The following is a 14,986-nucleotide window of genomic DNA, read 5'->3' as shown; positions in this document are numbered from 1 at the left end:
CTGAGAAAATAACAAGCAATCTAGGTAAAGGGGAACCTGTTGGTGTACTGCACTTAGATTTCCAGAAAACATTTGACAGGGTGCCACATCAAAGGTTACTATGCAAAATAAGAATTCATGGTGTAGGGGATAATAAAGTAACCTTCATAGATGATTAAATGGAATGCCACAAGCATCAACTATTTACAATTTCCATCAATGACTTGGATGAGGGGACCAAATTTTAAATATTAATTTTGCTGATTATAAAAAAATAGGTAGGAAAGTAGAGGACATAAGCAGTCTGCAAAGGAATATAGATAGGTTAAGTGAGTGGCAGAAAATTCGGCAGATGGGGCATAATTTCAGCGGGAGCGGAGCAGGTTAGTCAATTTCAGCGGGAGCAGTGCGGAAGTGATTTCTGGGAGTTAAGTCTTTCCTTTAAAAACACTTGTCTTTGCAGGAGCAGGCCAGTCGATTTCAGCGGTAGCGGTGCGCTAGTGATTTCTGGGAGACCTTCACAGGAGCAGGCTAGTCAAGTTCAGCGGTAAACACTTACCTGGTCCCGTTTTCGGTCCCTCTTTGCTGTTTTTTTTGTTTTTTAAATGTTAGTGTTTAAGGCGGGAACAGGAAGTTCGACCCGCGGACTTCTGGGAAGACCCTCACCAATAAATTCTGGTGGCGAGGAAACCCGAGACACTACACATGTAGTGTCTCCCACCCGCCCTCCTCTAACCTAATAATAAAACCCATTGGTGTGAGGTAAGTACCATATTTTATTATTATTATTATTTAAAAAAAATGTAATTTAGTTGTTAGCCAGATCTTGGTAGAAAGTTAGAGGGATGGCAGGGAAGGGAGTGCAATGTTCCTCCTGCAGGATGTTTGAGGTGAGGGATGCCGTTAGTGTCCCTGCTGATTTTACCTGCAGGAAGTGCTGCCATCTCCAGCTCCTCCAAGACCGAGTTAGGGAACTGGAGCTGGAGTTGGAAGAACTTCGGATCATTCGGGAGGCAGAGGGGGTCATAGATAGCAGCTTCAGGGAATTAGTTACACCAAAGATTGGAGATAGATGGGTAACTGTTAGAGGGACTGGGAAAAAGCAGTCAGTGCAGGGATCCCCTGCGGTCGTTCCCCTGAGAAACAAGTATACCGCTTTGGATACTTGTGGGGGGGGGGACTTACCAGGGGTAAGCCATGGGGTACGGGCCTCTGGCACGGAGTCTGTCCCTGTTGCTCAGAAGGGAAGGGGGGAGAGGAGCAGAGCATTAGTAATTGGGGACTCTATAGTCAGGGGCACAGATAGGAGATTTTGTGGGAGCGTGAGAGACTCACGTTTGGTATGTTGCCTCCCAGGTGCAAGGGTACGTGATGTCTCGGATCGTGTTTTCCGGGTCCTTAGGGGGGAGGGGGAGCAGCCCCAAGTCGTGGTCCACATTGGCACTAACGACATAGGTAGGAAAGGGGACAAGGATGCCAGGCAGGCTTTCAGGGAGCTAGGATGGAAGCTCAGAACTAGAACAAACAGAGTTGTTATCTCTGGGTTGTTGCCCGTGCCACGTGATAGTGAGATGAGGAATAGGGAGAGAGAGCAATTAAACACGTGGCTACAGGGATGGTGCAGGCGGGAGGGATTCAGGTTTCTGGATAACTGGGGCTCTTTCTGGGGAAGGTGGGACCTCTACAGACAGGATGGTCTACATCTGAACCTGAGGGGCACAAATATCCTGGGGGGGAGATTTGTTAGTGCTCTTTGGGGGGGTTTAAACTAATGCAGCAGGGCAGGGACATGGGAACCTGGATTGTAGTTTTAGGGTAAGGGAGAATGAGAGTATAGAGGTCAGGAGCACAGATTTGACGTCGCAGGAGGGGGCCAGTGTTCAGGTAGGTGGTTTGAAGTGTGTCTACTTCAATGCCAGGAGTATACGAAATAAGGTAGGGGAACTGGCAGCATGGGTTGGTACCTGGGACTTCGATGTTGTGGCCATTTCGGAGACATGGATAGAGCAGGGACAGGAATGGATGTTGCAGGTTCTGGGGTTTAGGTGTTTTAGTAAGCTCAGGGAAGGAGGCAAAAGAGGGGGAGGTGTGGCGCTGCTAGTCAAGAGCAGTATTATGGTGGCGGAGAGGATGCTAGATGGGGACTCATCTTCCGAGGTAGTATGGGCTGAGGTTAGAAACATGAAGGGAGAGGTCACACTGTTGGGAGTCTTCTATAGGCCTCCAAATAGTTCTAGGGATGTAGAGGAAAGGATGGTGAGGATGATCCTGGATAAGAGCGAAAGTAACAGGGTAGTTATTATGGGAGACTTTAACTTTCCAAATATTGACTGGAAAAGATATAGTTTGAGTACATTAGATGGGTCGTTTTTTGTACAGTGTGTGCAGGAGGGTTTCCTGACACAATATGTTGACAGGCCAACAAGAGGCGAGGCCACGTTGGATTTGGTTTTGGGTAATGAACCAGGCCAGGTGTTGGATTTGGAGGTAGGAGAGCACTTTGGGGACAGTGACCACAATTCGGTGACGTTTACGTTAATGATGGAAAGGGATAAGTATACACCGCAGGGCAAGAGTTATAGCTGGGGGAAGGGCAATTATGATGCCATTAGACGTGACTTGGGGGGGATAAGGTGGAGAAGTAGGCTGCAAGTGTTGGGCACACTGGATAAGTGGGGCTTGTTCAAGGATCAGCTACTGCGTGTTCTTGATAAGTATGTACCGGTCAGGCAGGGAGGAAGGCGTAGAGCGAGGGAACCGTGGTTTACCAAAGAAGTGGAATCTCTTGTTAAGAGGAAGAAGGAGGCCTATGTGAAGATGAGGTGTGAAGTTTCAGTTGGGGCGATGGATAGTTACAAGGTAGCGAGGAAGGATCTAAAGAGAGAGCTAAGACGAGCAAGGAGGGGACATGAGAAGTATTTGGCAGGTAGGATCAAGGAACACCCAAAAGCTTTCTATAGGTATGTCAGGAATAAGCGAATGACTAGGGAAAGAGTAGGACCAGTCAAGGACAGGGATGGGAAGTTGTGTGTGGAGTCTGAAGAGATAGGCGAGATTCTAAATGAATATTTTTCGTCAGTATTCACTCAGGAAAAAGATAATGTTGTGGAGGGGAATGCTGAGACCCAGGCTAATAGAATAGATGGCATTGAGGTACGTAGGGAAGAGGTGTTGGCAATTCTGGACAGGCTGAAAATAGATAAGTCCCCGGGTCCTGATGGGATTTATCCTAGGATTCTCTGGGAGGCCAGGGAAGAGATTGCTGGACCTTTGGCTTTGATTTTTTTGTCATCATTGGCTACAGGAATAGTGCCAGAGGACTGGAGGATAGCAAATGTGGTCCCTTTGTTCAAAAAGGGGAGCAGAGACAACCCCGGCAACTATAGACCGGTGAGCCTCACATCTGTAGTGGGTAAAGTCTTGGAGGGGATTATAAGAGACAAGATTTATAATCATCTAGATAGGAATAATATGATCAGGGATAGTCAGCATGGCTTTGTGAAGGGTAGGTCATGCCTCACAAACCTTATCGAGTTCTTTGAGAAGGTGACTGAACAGGTAGACGAGGGTAGAGCAGTTGATGTGGTGTATATGGATTTCAGCAAAGTGTTTGATAAGGCTCCCCAAGGTAGGCTATTGCAGAAAATACGGAGGCTGGGGATTGAGGGTGATCTAGAGATGTGGATCAGAAATTGGCTAGCTGAAAGAAGACAGAGGGTGGTGGTTGATGGGAAATGTTCAGAATGGAGTTCAGTTACAAGTGGAGTACCACAAGGATCTGTTCTGGGGCTGTTGCTGTTTGTCATTTTTATCAATGACCTAGAGGAAGGCGCAGAAGGGTGGGTGAGTAAATTTGCAGACGATACTAAAGTCGGTGGTGTTGTCGATAGTGTGGAAGGATGTAGCAGGTTACAGAGGGATATAGATAAGCTGCAGAGCTGGGCTGAGAGGTGGCAAATGGAGTTTAATGTAGAGAAGTGTGAGGTGATTCACTTTGGAAGGAATAATAGGAATGCGGAATATTTGGCTAATGGTAAAGTTCTTGGAAGTGTGGATGAGCAGAGGGATCTAGGTGTCCATGTACATAGATCCCTGAAAGTTGCCACCCAGGTTGATAGGGTTGTGAAGAAGGCCTATGGAGTGTTGGCCTTTATTGGTAGAGGGATTGAGTTCCGGAGTCAGGAGGTCATGTTGCAGCTGTACAGTACTCTGGTACGGCCGCATTTGGAGTATTGCGTACAGTTCTGGTCACCGCATTATAGGAAGGACGTGGAGGCTTTGGAGCGGGTGCAGAGGAGATTTACCAGGATGTTGCCTGGTATGGAGGGAAAATCTTATGAGGAAAGGCTGATGGACTTGAGGTTGTTTTCGCTGGAGAGAAGAAGGTTAAGAGGAGACTTAATAGAGTCATACAAAATGATCAGGGGGTTGGATAGGGTGGACAGTGAGAGCCTTCTCCCGCGGATGGAAATGGCTGGCACGAGGGGACATAGCTTTAAACTGAGGGGTAATAGATATAGGACAGAGGTCAGAGGTAGGTTCTTTACGCAAAGAGTCGTGCGGCCGTGGAATGCCCTACCTGCTACAGTAGTGAACTCGCCAATATTGAGGGCATTTAAAAGTTTATTGGATAAACATTTGGATGATAATGGCATAGTGTAGGTTAGATGGCTTTTGTTTCGGTGCAACATCGTGGGCCGAAGGGCCTGTACTGCGCTGTATCGTTCTATGTTCTAATGTGGGAAAATGTTAATTTGCCCACTTTGGCGGGAGGAATTATTTAGGAAAGGATATAAATGTGTTACATGGGTTGCATGCCTGGGATGAGGAAAGGTTGGACAGGCTAGGTTGTATCCAAATGAAGACTTAGAAGAATGAGAGGTAATCTTGTTGAAACATATAAAATCCTGAGGGGACTTGACGGAGCAGATGCTGAAAGAATTCCCCTTGTAGGAACAACCAAAACTAGGGGACACAGTTTTAAAATAAGGGGTCGCTAATTTAAGATGGAGATGAGGAGAATTATTTTCTCTCAGAGAGAGACAGAGAGAGGTGGAGTCAGGGCCATTGAATATTTTTAAGGCAGAGGTACATAGACTATTGACTAACAAGGAGGTAGGTGGGAATGTGGAGCTGGGGCCACAATCAGATCAGCCACGATTTTCCTGAATGGTGGAGCAGGCTTAAGGAACAAAGAGCTTTCTCCTACTCCTAATTTATATGTTCAAAACAGATAGCTGTATCACATTAATCTACAGTTAACATTCAACTTAAAATCAACTTTTTGAAGTCACATATCCTTATCTCCCTCAGTAAATTACTGGCTCACAACTATTTTCAACAGGTGAAACATTTTCTAAATAATTAAGCGTAAATTCTTGAGGTGTCGGAGGAAGAATCAGAAATTACGAGGTCAGAAACATAAATTTGCATTTTTATGAGCTGTTAGATAGCAAAACATCCCAAGGACTTCACAAAGGGGGTGGGGCAGAGCGGAGAAGGTGCAGGACCATTTTGGGGAAGTGGCAGTGAAGTGTGAAATAATTTTTCAAAGGGAAGAGAGATGTAGCAAGCAGAGGATTTCATAGTACCAGGGCTCAATCACCAGTGGTAGAGTCTGAGGAGAGTTACAATACAGCAAAACAGTTGGAGAGAGTTTGAAAAACTTAAGGATTTTAGAGTCAAGGCACTAAGAAATGGGAAGGCAATCAAGATCTGGGAGGTGGATGTTGTCAGTTAACAAATTTAGTATGGGACAGGATGCAGGTGGCAATGTTGTCAAATGAGTTGGTGGTTGTACAGCATACACTTCAGGAAGCCAGCGAAAAAACATTGGAAAATTTGAAACAAACGCATGAAGAACTCAGTGCAGTGAAAGAAAGATGCAGAGGATTGGTAATATTTTTATAGTTGGAAGGTGGTGGTCTTGGTGTATGCATGATTGAAGACACCTGGGTTACACAACAACCTTCTTTGAGACATGTTTCCCAACACTGAAAGCCTGCATCTTAAACTTTTGCTTGGTTCGTTGGGAACCACTGAGCACTTACATATATCCTTTGAACTTGTTTAGATCATTGTTCGGATTTTCACATTCTATTCTGCTGGTGAATCTCTCAGGATCAGCTTGCCAGTCCTGCGCAAAAAGCAAAGTATTCAATTCATATCATTCACAGGACATCAGAAAACCTCCGATCTTTGGCTTTGTATTGTACTTAAATCATCAAGAAATGGTCAGTGAAATGTGTATGAGTATAGCAATTACAACATAATAGGTTGCATTGACATTATTTCAACAATTTATAAAGGGGGAGGTGGGTAAGTCTAATCATTCTCCTTTATGATATACCTTCTCCTAGGAGTACTGGGAGTGCAGAAAGGGAATTGGGAAATCATAAAGTATATTGATAAGGTCAGTTTCACAATCCCTTGGGAAATTTATGCTCAAAAAGAACACAGATAAGAGATAGGGTTACACTGCGAGTGGTGCTCCCTGCACCTGTCGCCTCCTTCAAGGAATGCAAGATCATGGAATTAACTCCTATCAATCAAAATGCAATCAATAAGGAGATATTTTTAAAATCTTACTAGTTGGTTAGTGGTGAACTATCATCAGACCTCAATCATAAGCCCATGTACTGAAACTAAAATGCATATTCCAAATACTAAATATTGAGGGCGGGATTCTCTCACCCCAGGGCCCAGCCGGAGAATCGCCGGGACCGGTGCGAATCACGCCACGCACCGGAGAATCGGCGGCATTGGCGTGGCATCGGTCAGGGGCCGCTCTACGGGACCCCCCCCCCGGCAATTCTCGGCCCAGGATGGGCCGAGGGGCCACGCGAAAAAAGCCGAGTCCCGCCGCCGCCGTTCACACCTATTACCCGGCGGGACCTCGGCGTGGATGCATCTTGGGATGGCCTTGTGGGATGATGGCCTGGTGGGGGGGGATCCGACCAAGTCTATTGAAATAATTCAACCTGTCTGCAAAGCCACATTAGGAACAAACTGCCTTTAAAGAGATAAATGGGGACTGTGGTGTTGGGTGCTCTGGTGCACAGATGAGCCAACACAGTTGTATGTGGTACAACTCTATTTTATTTTAACTCTTATAATACAGTTCGTTCTGGATACTCTGCACGTGCTGTCTCCCTGAGTGTGTTTGGTCGCAGATCTGTCCTGGTCCTCCTCTGCAGCTAATACTGACCACCGGGGGTCGTGTCTGTGCTTTTATATCTTTCTGTCATTGGTTGTGGTGTTGTGTGTTCTGATTTGTCTGTTGGTGTGTCTATCATGATGTGTGTGTTTGAATATCATGACAGGGACCACCTTTTATCCCATCAGGGAAGCATCCAGACAATCTCGTGGGTTCTCAATTGGGTGGAGACAAACCATTAGATATTATCACTTGGTTAATTGGAACCGGATAGTGAGCAATTCCAACGGTGAACGAATCACCATAATTGAATTCACCGGCCATGACCATAATTGGGGTCACAGGGTAGTGAGACAGAGGTGGAGAGGGAGGGAGACCAGGAGACAGACATCAGCACCTAAAAGAGCTATCCAGTACAGTCCAATCCAATCCAATCCAATCCAATCCAATCTGTTTCCAGAGCACACTGACCATATTGAGAAAATCAAAATGTAATGTCATAGGAAAATGGGCAGTTCATAGAACATAGAAAAATACAGCACAGAACAGGCCCTTTGGCCCACGATGTTGTGCCGAACCTTTGTCCTAGATTAATCATAGATTATCATTGAATTTACAGTGCAGAAGGAGGCCATTCGGCCCTTTGAGTCTGCACCGGCTCTTGGAAAGTGCACCCTACCCAAACTCAACACCTCCACCCAACACCAAGGGCAATTTTGGACACTGAGGGCAATTTATCATGGCCAATCCACCTAACCTGCACACCTTTGGACTGTGGGAGGAAACCGGAGCACACGGAGGAAACCCACGCAGACACGGGGAGGACGTGCAGACGCCGCACAGACAGTGACCCAAGCCGGAATCGAACATGGGACCCTGGAGCTGTGAAGCAATTGTGCTATCCACAATGCTACCGTGCTGCCCTTAAGAACAAATAAATCTACACTATATCATTTTACCGTAATCCATGTACCTATCCAATAGCTGCTTGAAGGTCCCTAATGTTTCCGACTCAACTACTTCCACAGGCAGTGCATTCCATGCCCCCACTACTCTCTGGGTAAAGAACCTACCTCTGATATCCCTCCTATATCTTCCACCTTTCACCTTAAATTTATGTCCCCTTGTAATGGTTTGTTCCACCCGGGGAAAAAGTCTCCGACTGTCTACTCTATCTATTCCCCTGATCATCTTATAAATCTCTATCAAGTCACCCCTCATCCTTCTCCGTTCTAATGAGAAAAGGCCTAGCACCCTCAACCTTTCCTCGTAAGACCTAATATCCATTCCAGGCAACATCCTGCTAAATCTCCTTTGCACCTTTTCTAAAGCTTCCACAACCTTCCTAAAATTAGGCGACAAGCACTGTACACCGTACTCCAAATGTGGCCTTACCGAAGTTTTGTACAGCTGCATCATCACCTCACGGCTCTTAAATTCAATCCCTCTGTTAATGAACGCGAGCACACATTGGCCTTCTTCACAGCTCTATCCACTTGAGTGGCAACTTTCAAAGATGTATGAACATAGACCCCAAGATCTCTCTGCTCCTCCACATTGCCAAGAACTCTACCGTTAACCCTGTATTCCGCATTCATATTTGTCCTTCCAAAATGGACAACCTCACACTTTTCAGGGTTAAACTCCATCTGCCACTTCTCAGCCCAGCTCTGCATTCTATCTATGTCTCTTTGCAGCCGACAACAGCTCTCCTTACTATCCACAACTCCAACAATCTTCGTATCGTCTGCAAATTTGCTGACCCACCCTTCAACCCCCCTCATCCAAGTCATTAATGAAAATCACAAACAGCAGAGGACCCAGAACTGATCCCTGCGGTACATCACTGGTAACTGGGATCCAGGCTGAATATTTGCCATCCACCACCACTCTCTGACTTCTATCGGTTAGCCAGTTCATTATACAACTGGCCAAATTTCCCACTATCCCATGCCTCCTTACTTTCTGCAGAAGCCTACCATGGGGAACATTATCAAATTTACTAAAATCCATGTACACTACATTCACTGCTTTACCTTCATCCACATGCTTGGTCACCTCCTCAAAGAATTCAATAAGACTTGTAAGGCAAGACCTACCCCTCACAAATCCGTGCTGACTATCCCTAATCAAGCAGTGTCTTTCCAGGTGCTCAGAAGTCCTATCCTTCAGTACCCTTTCCATTACTTTGCCTACCACCGAAGTAAGACTAACTGGCCTGTAATTCCCTGGGTTATCCCTATTCCCTTTTTTGAACAAGGGCACGACATTCACCACTCTCCAATCCCCTGGTACCACCCCTGTTGACAGTGAGGACGAAAAGATCATTGCCAACGGTTCTGCAATTTCATCTCTTGCTTCCCATAGAATCCTTGGATATATCCCGTCAGGCCCGGGGGACTTGTCTATCCTCAAATTTTTCAAAATGCCCAACACATCTTCCTTCCTAACAAGTATTTCCTCGAGCTTACCAATCTGTTTCACACTGTCCTCTCCAACAATATCGCCCCTCTCATTTGTAAATACAGAAGAAAAGTACTCGTTCAAGACCTCTCCTATCTCTTCAGACTCAATACACAATCTCCCGCTACTGTCCTTGATCGGACCTACCCTCGCTCTTGTCATTCTCATATTTCTCACATATGTGTAAAAGGCCTTGGGGCTTTCCTTGATCCTACCCGCCAAAGAGTGTTCATGCCCTCTCTTAGCTCTCCTAATCCCTTTCTTCGGTTCCCTCCTGGCTATCTTGTATCCCTCCAATGCCCTGTCTGAACCTAGTTTCCTCAGCCTTACACAAGTCTCCTTTTTCCTCTTAACAAGACATTCAACCTCTCTTGTCAACCATGGTTCCCTCACTCGACCATCTCTTCCCTGCCTGACAGGGACATACATATCAAGGACACGTAGTACCTGTTCCTTGAACAAGTTCCACATTTCACTTGTGTCCTTCCCTGACAGCCTATGTTCCCAATTTATGCACTTCAATTCTTGTCTGACAACATCGTATTTACCCTTCCCCCAATTGTAAACCTTGCCCTGTTGCACGCACCTATCCCTCTCCATTACTAAAGTGAAAGTCACAGAATTGTGGTCACTATCTCCAAAATGCTCCACCACTAACAAATCTATCACTTGCCCTGGTTCATTACCAAGTACTAAATCCAATATTGCCCCTCCTCTGGTCGGACAATCTACATCACGTGTTAGAAAAGCTTCCTGGACACACTGCACAAACACCACCCCATCCAAGCTATTTGATCTAAAGAGTTTCCACTCAATGGGCGAAATTCTCCTACCCGCCCCGCCACATTTCTGCGCCGACCGGCCGGCGGGGGTCTCCGTAACACCGGCCGGGAAATCCCCGGGCGCCAGCAAAATGGAGACTCCCGCCGGCGGAGAATGACACCCAATATTTGGGAAGTTAAAGTCACCCATGACTACTACCCTGTGACTTCTGCACCTTTCCAAAATCTGTTTCCCAATCTGTTCCTCCACATCTCTGCTACTATTGGGGTGCCTATAGAAAACTCCTAACAAGGTGACTGCTCCTTTCCTATTTCTGACTTCAACCCATACTGCCTCAGTAGGGTGATACTCCTCGAACTGCCTTTCTGCAGCTGTTATACTATCTCTAATTAACAATGCCACCCCCCCCCCCCTCACCTCTTTTACCATCCTCCCTAATCTTATTGAAACATCTATAACCAGGGGCCTCCAACAACCATTTCTGCCCCTCTTCTATCCAAGTTTCCGTGATGGCCACCACATCGTAGTCCCAAGTACCGATCCATGCCTTAAGTTCACCCACCTTATTCCTGATGCTTCTTGCGTTGAAGTATACACACTTCAACCCATCTCCGTGCCTGCAAGTACTCTCCTTTGTCAGTGTTCCCTTCCCCACTGCCTCACTACACGCTTTGGCATCCTGAATATCGGCTACCTTAGTTGCTGGACTACAAATCCGGTTCCCATTCCCCTGCCAAATTAGTTTAAACCCTCCCGAAGAGTACTAGAAAACCTCCCTCCTAGGATATTGGTGCCCCTCTGGTTCAGATGCAACCCGTCCTGCTTGTCCAGGTCCCACCTTCCCCAGAATGCGCTCCAATTATCCAAATACCTGAAGCCCTCCCTCCTACACCATTCCTGCAGCCACGTGTTCAGCTGCACTCTCTCCCTATTCCTAGCCTCGCTATCACATGGCACCGGCAACAAACCAGAGATGACAACTCTGGCTGTCCTGGCTTTTAACTTCCAGCCTAACTCCCTAAACTCGTTTATTACCTCCACACCTCTTTTCCTACCTATGTCGTTGCTACCAATGTGCACCACGACTTCTGACTGCTCCCCCTCCCCCTTAAGGCTCCTGAAGACACGATCCAAGACATCCCTGGCCCTGGCACCCGGGAGGCAACATACCTTCCGGGAGTCTCGCTCGCGACCACAGAATCTCCTATCTATTCCCCTAACCATTGAATCTCCTATAATGATTGCTTTTCTATTCTCCCCCTTCCCTTCTGAGCCCCAGAGCCAGACTCAGTGCCAGAGACCTGGCCGCTAGTTCCTTCCCCCGGTAGGTCATCCCCCCAACAGCATCCAAAACGGTATACTTGTTTTGAAGGGGAACAGCCACGAGGGATCCCTGCACTGTCTGCCTGTTTGTTTTTTTTCCCCCTGACTGTAACCCAACTATTCTTGTCCTGTACCTTGGGTGTGGTTACCGCCCTGTAACTCTTCTCAATCACCCCCTCTGCCCCCTGGATGATCCGAAGTTCATCCAGCTTCAGCTCCAGTTCCCTAACACGGTCTTTGAGGAGTTGAAGTTGGGTGCACTTCCCGCAGGTATAGTCAGCGGGGACACCGGTGGTATCCCTCACCACCCCCATCCTACAGGAGGGGCATGCAACTGGCCTAGCCTCCATCCCCTCTTACCTGACAGAATATAGCTGCCCTGTGGACAGATCTCCGCCCTCCGACTCTGCTCCCTGTCAGCTACACTTTCTGTAAACCCCTGGCTCTCTTCTCACTCTTTGCGGAAATGTCGGAAACAAAATGAAAGGAGCACCTTACTCCCTCCTCACCTCACTCCTTCGGTCACCAAACTCTTACTATAGCACTCAAATGCACCAAATTCAGCACTCCCTCAGTCACCAAACTCCCACTATAGCACTCAAATGCACCAAATTCCGTACTCCCTCAGTCACCAAACTCTCACTATAGCACTCAAATGCACCAAATTCAGCACTCAGTGCAAACAAAGTCTGCACTGTAGGGGATCACTTTTATACTGTGAATCTAGCCTCTGAAAACTGGCCTAATCCAATTAACTAATTAACAAGCTCCAGCTGCAAGTGCCTACAAGTAGAAGCTTGTTTAAAGCTGATTGAAAATTCACCTTCTTCTAAACCAAACAGCAACTTTTAAGTTAATTAACTAAATAAAAGAAAGACTAAACTTTAGATAAAAATGAACCCTTATACTCCCTCGGTCATCAAACTCTTACTATAGCACTCAAATGCACCAAATTCAGCACTTCAGCACCAGTTCATTGGTCAGTGAGTATTTTTCTCATTCATCTTTTCAAAACTGAAATAACTTTAGCAATTGTAAGGTTTTCTTAAAAGTAGTGTTTACTGAAATTAGTAAAGGTTAGTAGATAGGCTGGTAAGTATTTCATAACTAAAAATCTTCAATGGGCTATCGACTCTATGGGCGGGATTCTCCGTTCCCGGGACTAAGTGCCCGCGCCATTGTGAACGCCGTCGCATTTCAGGGCCCTGGCACGAATGTTCACGCCCTCCAGTATGCGCAGTTGGGGCTGCCCAATCCTGCGCATGCGCAGTTGGGCCACGCCATTCTGCGCATGCGCGGGGAACTTCTTACGCGCACCGGCCCCTCACCAACATGGCGCCAGTGTTCTGGGGCCGCGCGCGGAAGGAGGTAGGCGGGGGATGAGGCCGGCCCGCCAATCGGCGGGCCCCAATCACGGGCCAGACCCCATCGGAGGCCCCCCCCCCCCCACGGTGAAGGAGCCCCCCCGCAACACAGGCCCCCCCCCCATCGTTCCCGCAGAATTCCCGCCGCCAGCGACCAGGGGTGGACGGCGCCCGCGGGAACCGGTCATGTCGTAGCGGCCGCTCGGCCCATCCGGGCCGGAGATTCGCCGCTTGCCGTTTGCAGCGATTCTCAGAGCGGCCCGGCGCGAATCGCGCGGCACTGGTTTCGGCGGGGTGGGAGAATCGCATGTGGGGGTCGGGGCGGCGTGGCGCGATTCGCGCGGCGCCCCAGCGATTCTCCCACTCGGCGTGGGGGAGAGAGAGAATCGCGCCCCATTTATTGAAGTAAGAAGATTACAAGCACAGGCAGGACTAGAGACATTAATTAAAATTTAACCAGTAAAACAATTAAGCACTATAAAGATGGAAGGTGATGTATGGCTGGTGCAGAATGTGGGAGCTTATGGAGACATGTTTGATCCTTGGCATCTGCAGTAATTCGCAGTAGGTAGAGAAACATCAACTCAGAATCATTGTGTTGGAGGTTGAGCTGAAGATACTGCAACACATCAGGGAGTGGTTAAGTTACCTGGGCATTTTGTTCCAGGATGCAGTCACTCTCCTTAGGTTAACGTGCAGGTTCAATCGGCAGTTAGGAAGGTAAATGCAATGTTAGCATTCATGTCGATCGGGTAGAATACAAGACCAGGGATGTACGTCTGAGGCTGTACAAGGGTCTGGTCAGACTCCATTTGGACTGTAATTATTGGACAGCCAAGGGTCAATGACTATGGGTGGGAATATTCAGCCGCACCCACCCGCCGAACAAAAATTCCCGCCCGAGGTCAACGGACCGTTACATGGTCCCCATCCCATCCGTGGTGATCGTGTGGTGGGCATGGCCAACGAATCCACCCCTTTGGATACTTTTCTTTTTTTTTTTAAATTTAGAGTACCCAATTATTTTTTTCCAATTAAGGGGCAATTTAGCATGGCCAATCCACCTACCCTGCACATCTTTGGGTTGTGGGGGCAAAACCCACACAAACACGGGGAGAATGTGCAAACTCCACACGGTCAGTGACCCAGAGCCGGGATCGAACCGGAGACCTCAACGCCGTGAAGCAGCAATGCTATCTACTGCACCACCGTGCTGCCCTCTTTTGGATATTTTTCTAATATTTATTGGTGAATTCGCTTGTGTTGTGACTGGGTCAAGTTGGGCTGGAATTGACCACACACTATCCAGGCTGTCGTAACGTACCAAAGTGAATAACTTCATATTTTTCCAAATTATATTCCATCTGCTTTGTACCTGCCCATTCACCTCACCTGTCTACATCCCCTTGAAGCCCTTTTGCATCCTCTTCACAACTCACATTACACCTAGTCTTGTCATCAGTAAACTTGGAAATATTACATTTGGTCTCCACATCCAAATTATTGATATTGATTGTGGCTAGCTGGGGCCCAAACACTGATGTTTGCAATACCCCAATAACCACAGCCTGCCAACCTGAGAATAACCCATTTATTCCACTCTTTCTGCCCATTAACCACTTCTCAACCCATGCCAATATATTACTTCCAATCCCATATGTTCTAATTTTGCATACTGAGCTCCGAAGTAGAACATAGAACATTACAGCAGTACAGGCCCGTCGGCCCTCGATGTTGCGCCGACCTGTGAAACCACTCTAAAGCCCATCTACACTATTCCCTTATCGTCCATATGTCTATCCAATGACCATTTGAATGCCCTTAGTGTTGGCGAGTCCACTACTGTTGCAGGCAGGGCATTCCACGCCCTTACTACTCTCTGAGTAAAGAACCTACCTCTGACATCTGTCCTATATCT

General features: G+C 47.3%; 1 protein-coding gene across 1 annotated transcript in view; it reads right to left on the bottom strand.

Moving 5' to 3' along the window:
- atp10d (ATPase phospholipid transporting 10D) overlaps positions 1–14,986 on the bottom strand; it is a 375,226-nt gene that overhangs the window by 178,500 nt on the left and 181,740 nt on the right. Inside the window, 1 exon segment of the mRNA XM_072496710.1 lies at positions 6,030–6,115. Within this exon segment, the coding sequence (XP_072352811.1) occupies positions 6,030–6,115 (86 nt within the window).

Source organism: Scyliorhinus torazame, chromosome 3 (genome assembly GCF_047496885.1).
Source record: "Scyliorhinus torazame isolate Kashiwa2021f chromosome 3, sScyTor2.1, whole genome shotgun sequence".
Lineage (NCBI taxonomy): Eukaryota > Metazoa > Chordata > Chondrichthyes > Carcharhiniformes > Scyliorhinidae > Scyliorhinus > Scyliorhinus torazame.
This window is presented reverse-complemented; position numbering and strand designations above follow the sequence as displayed.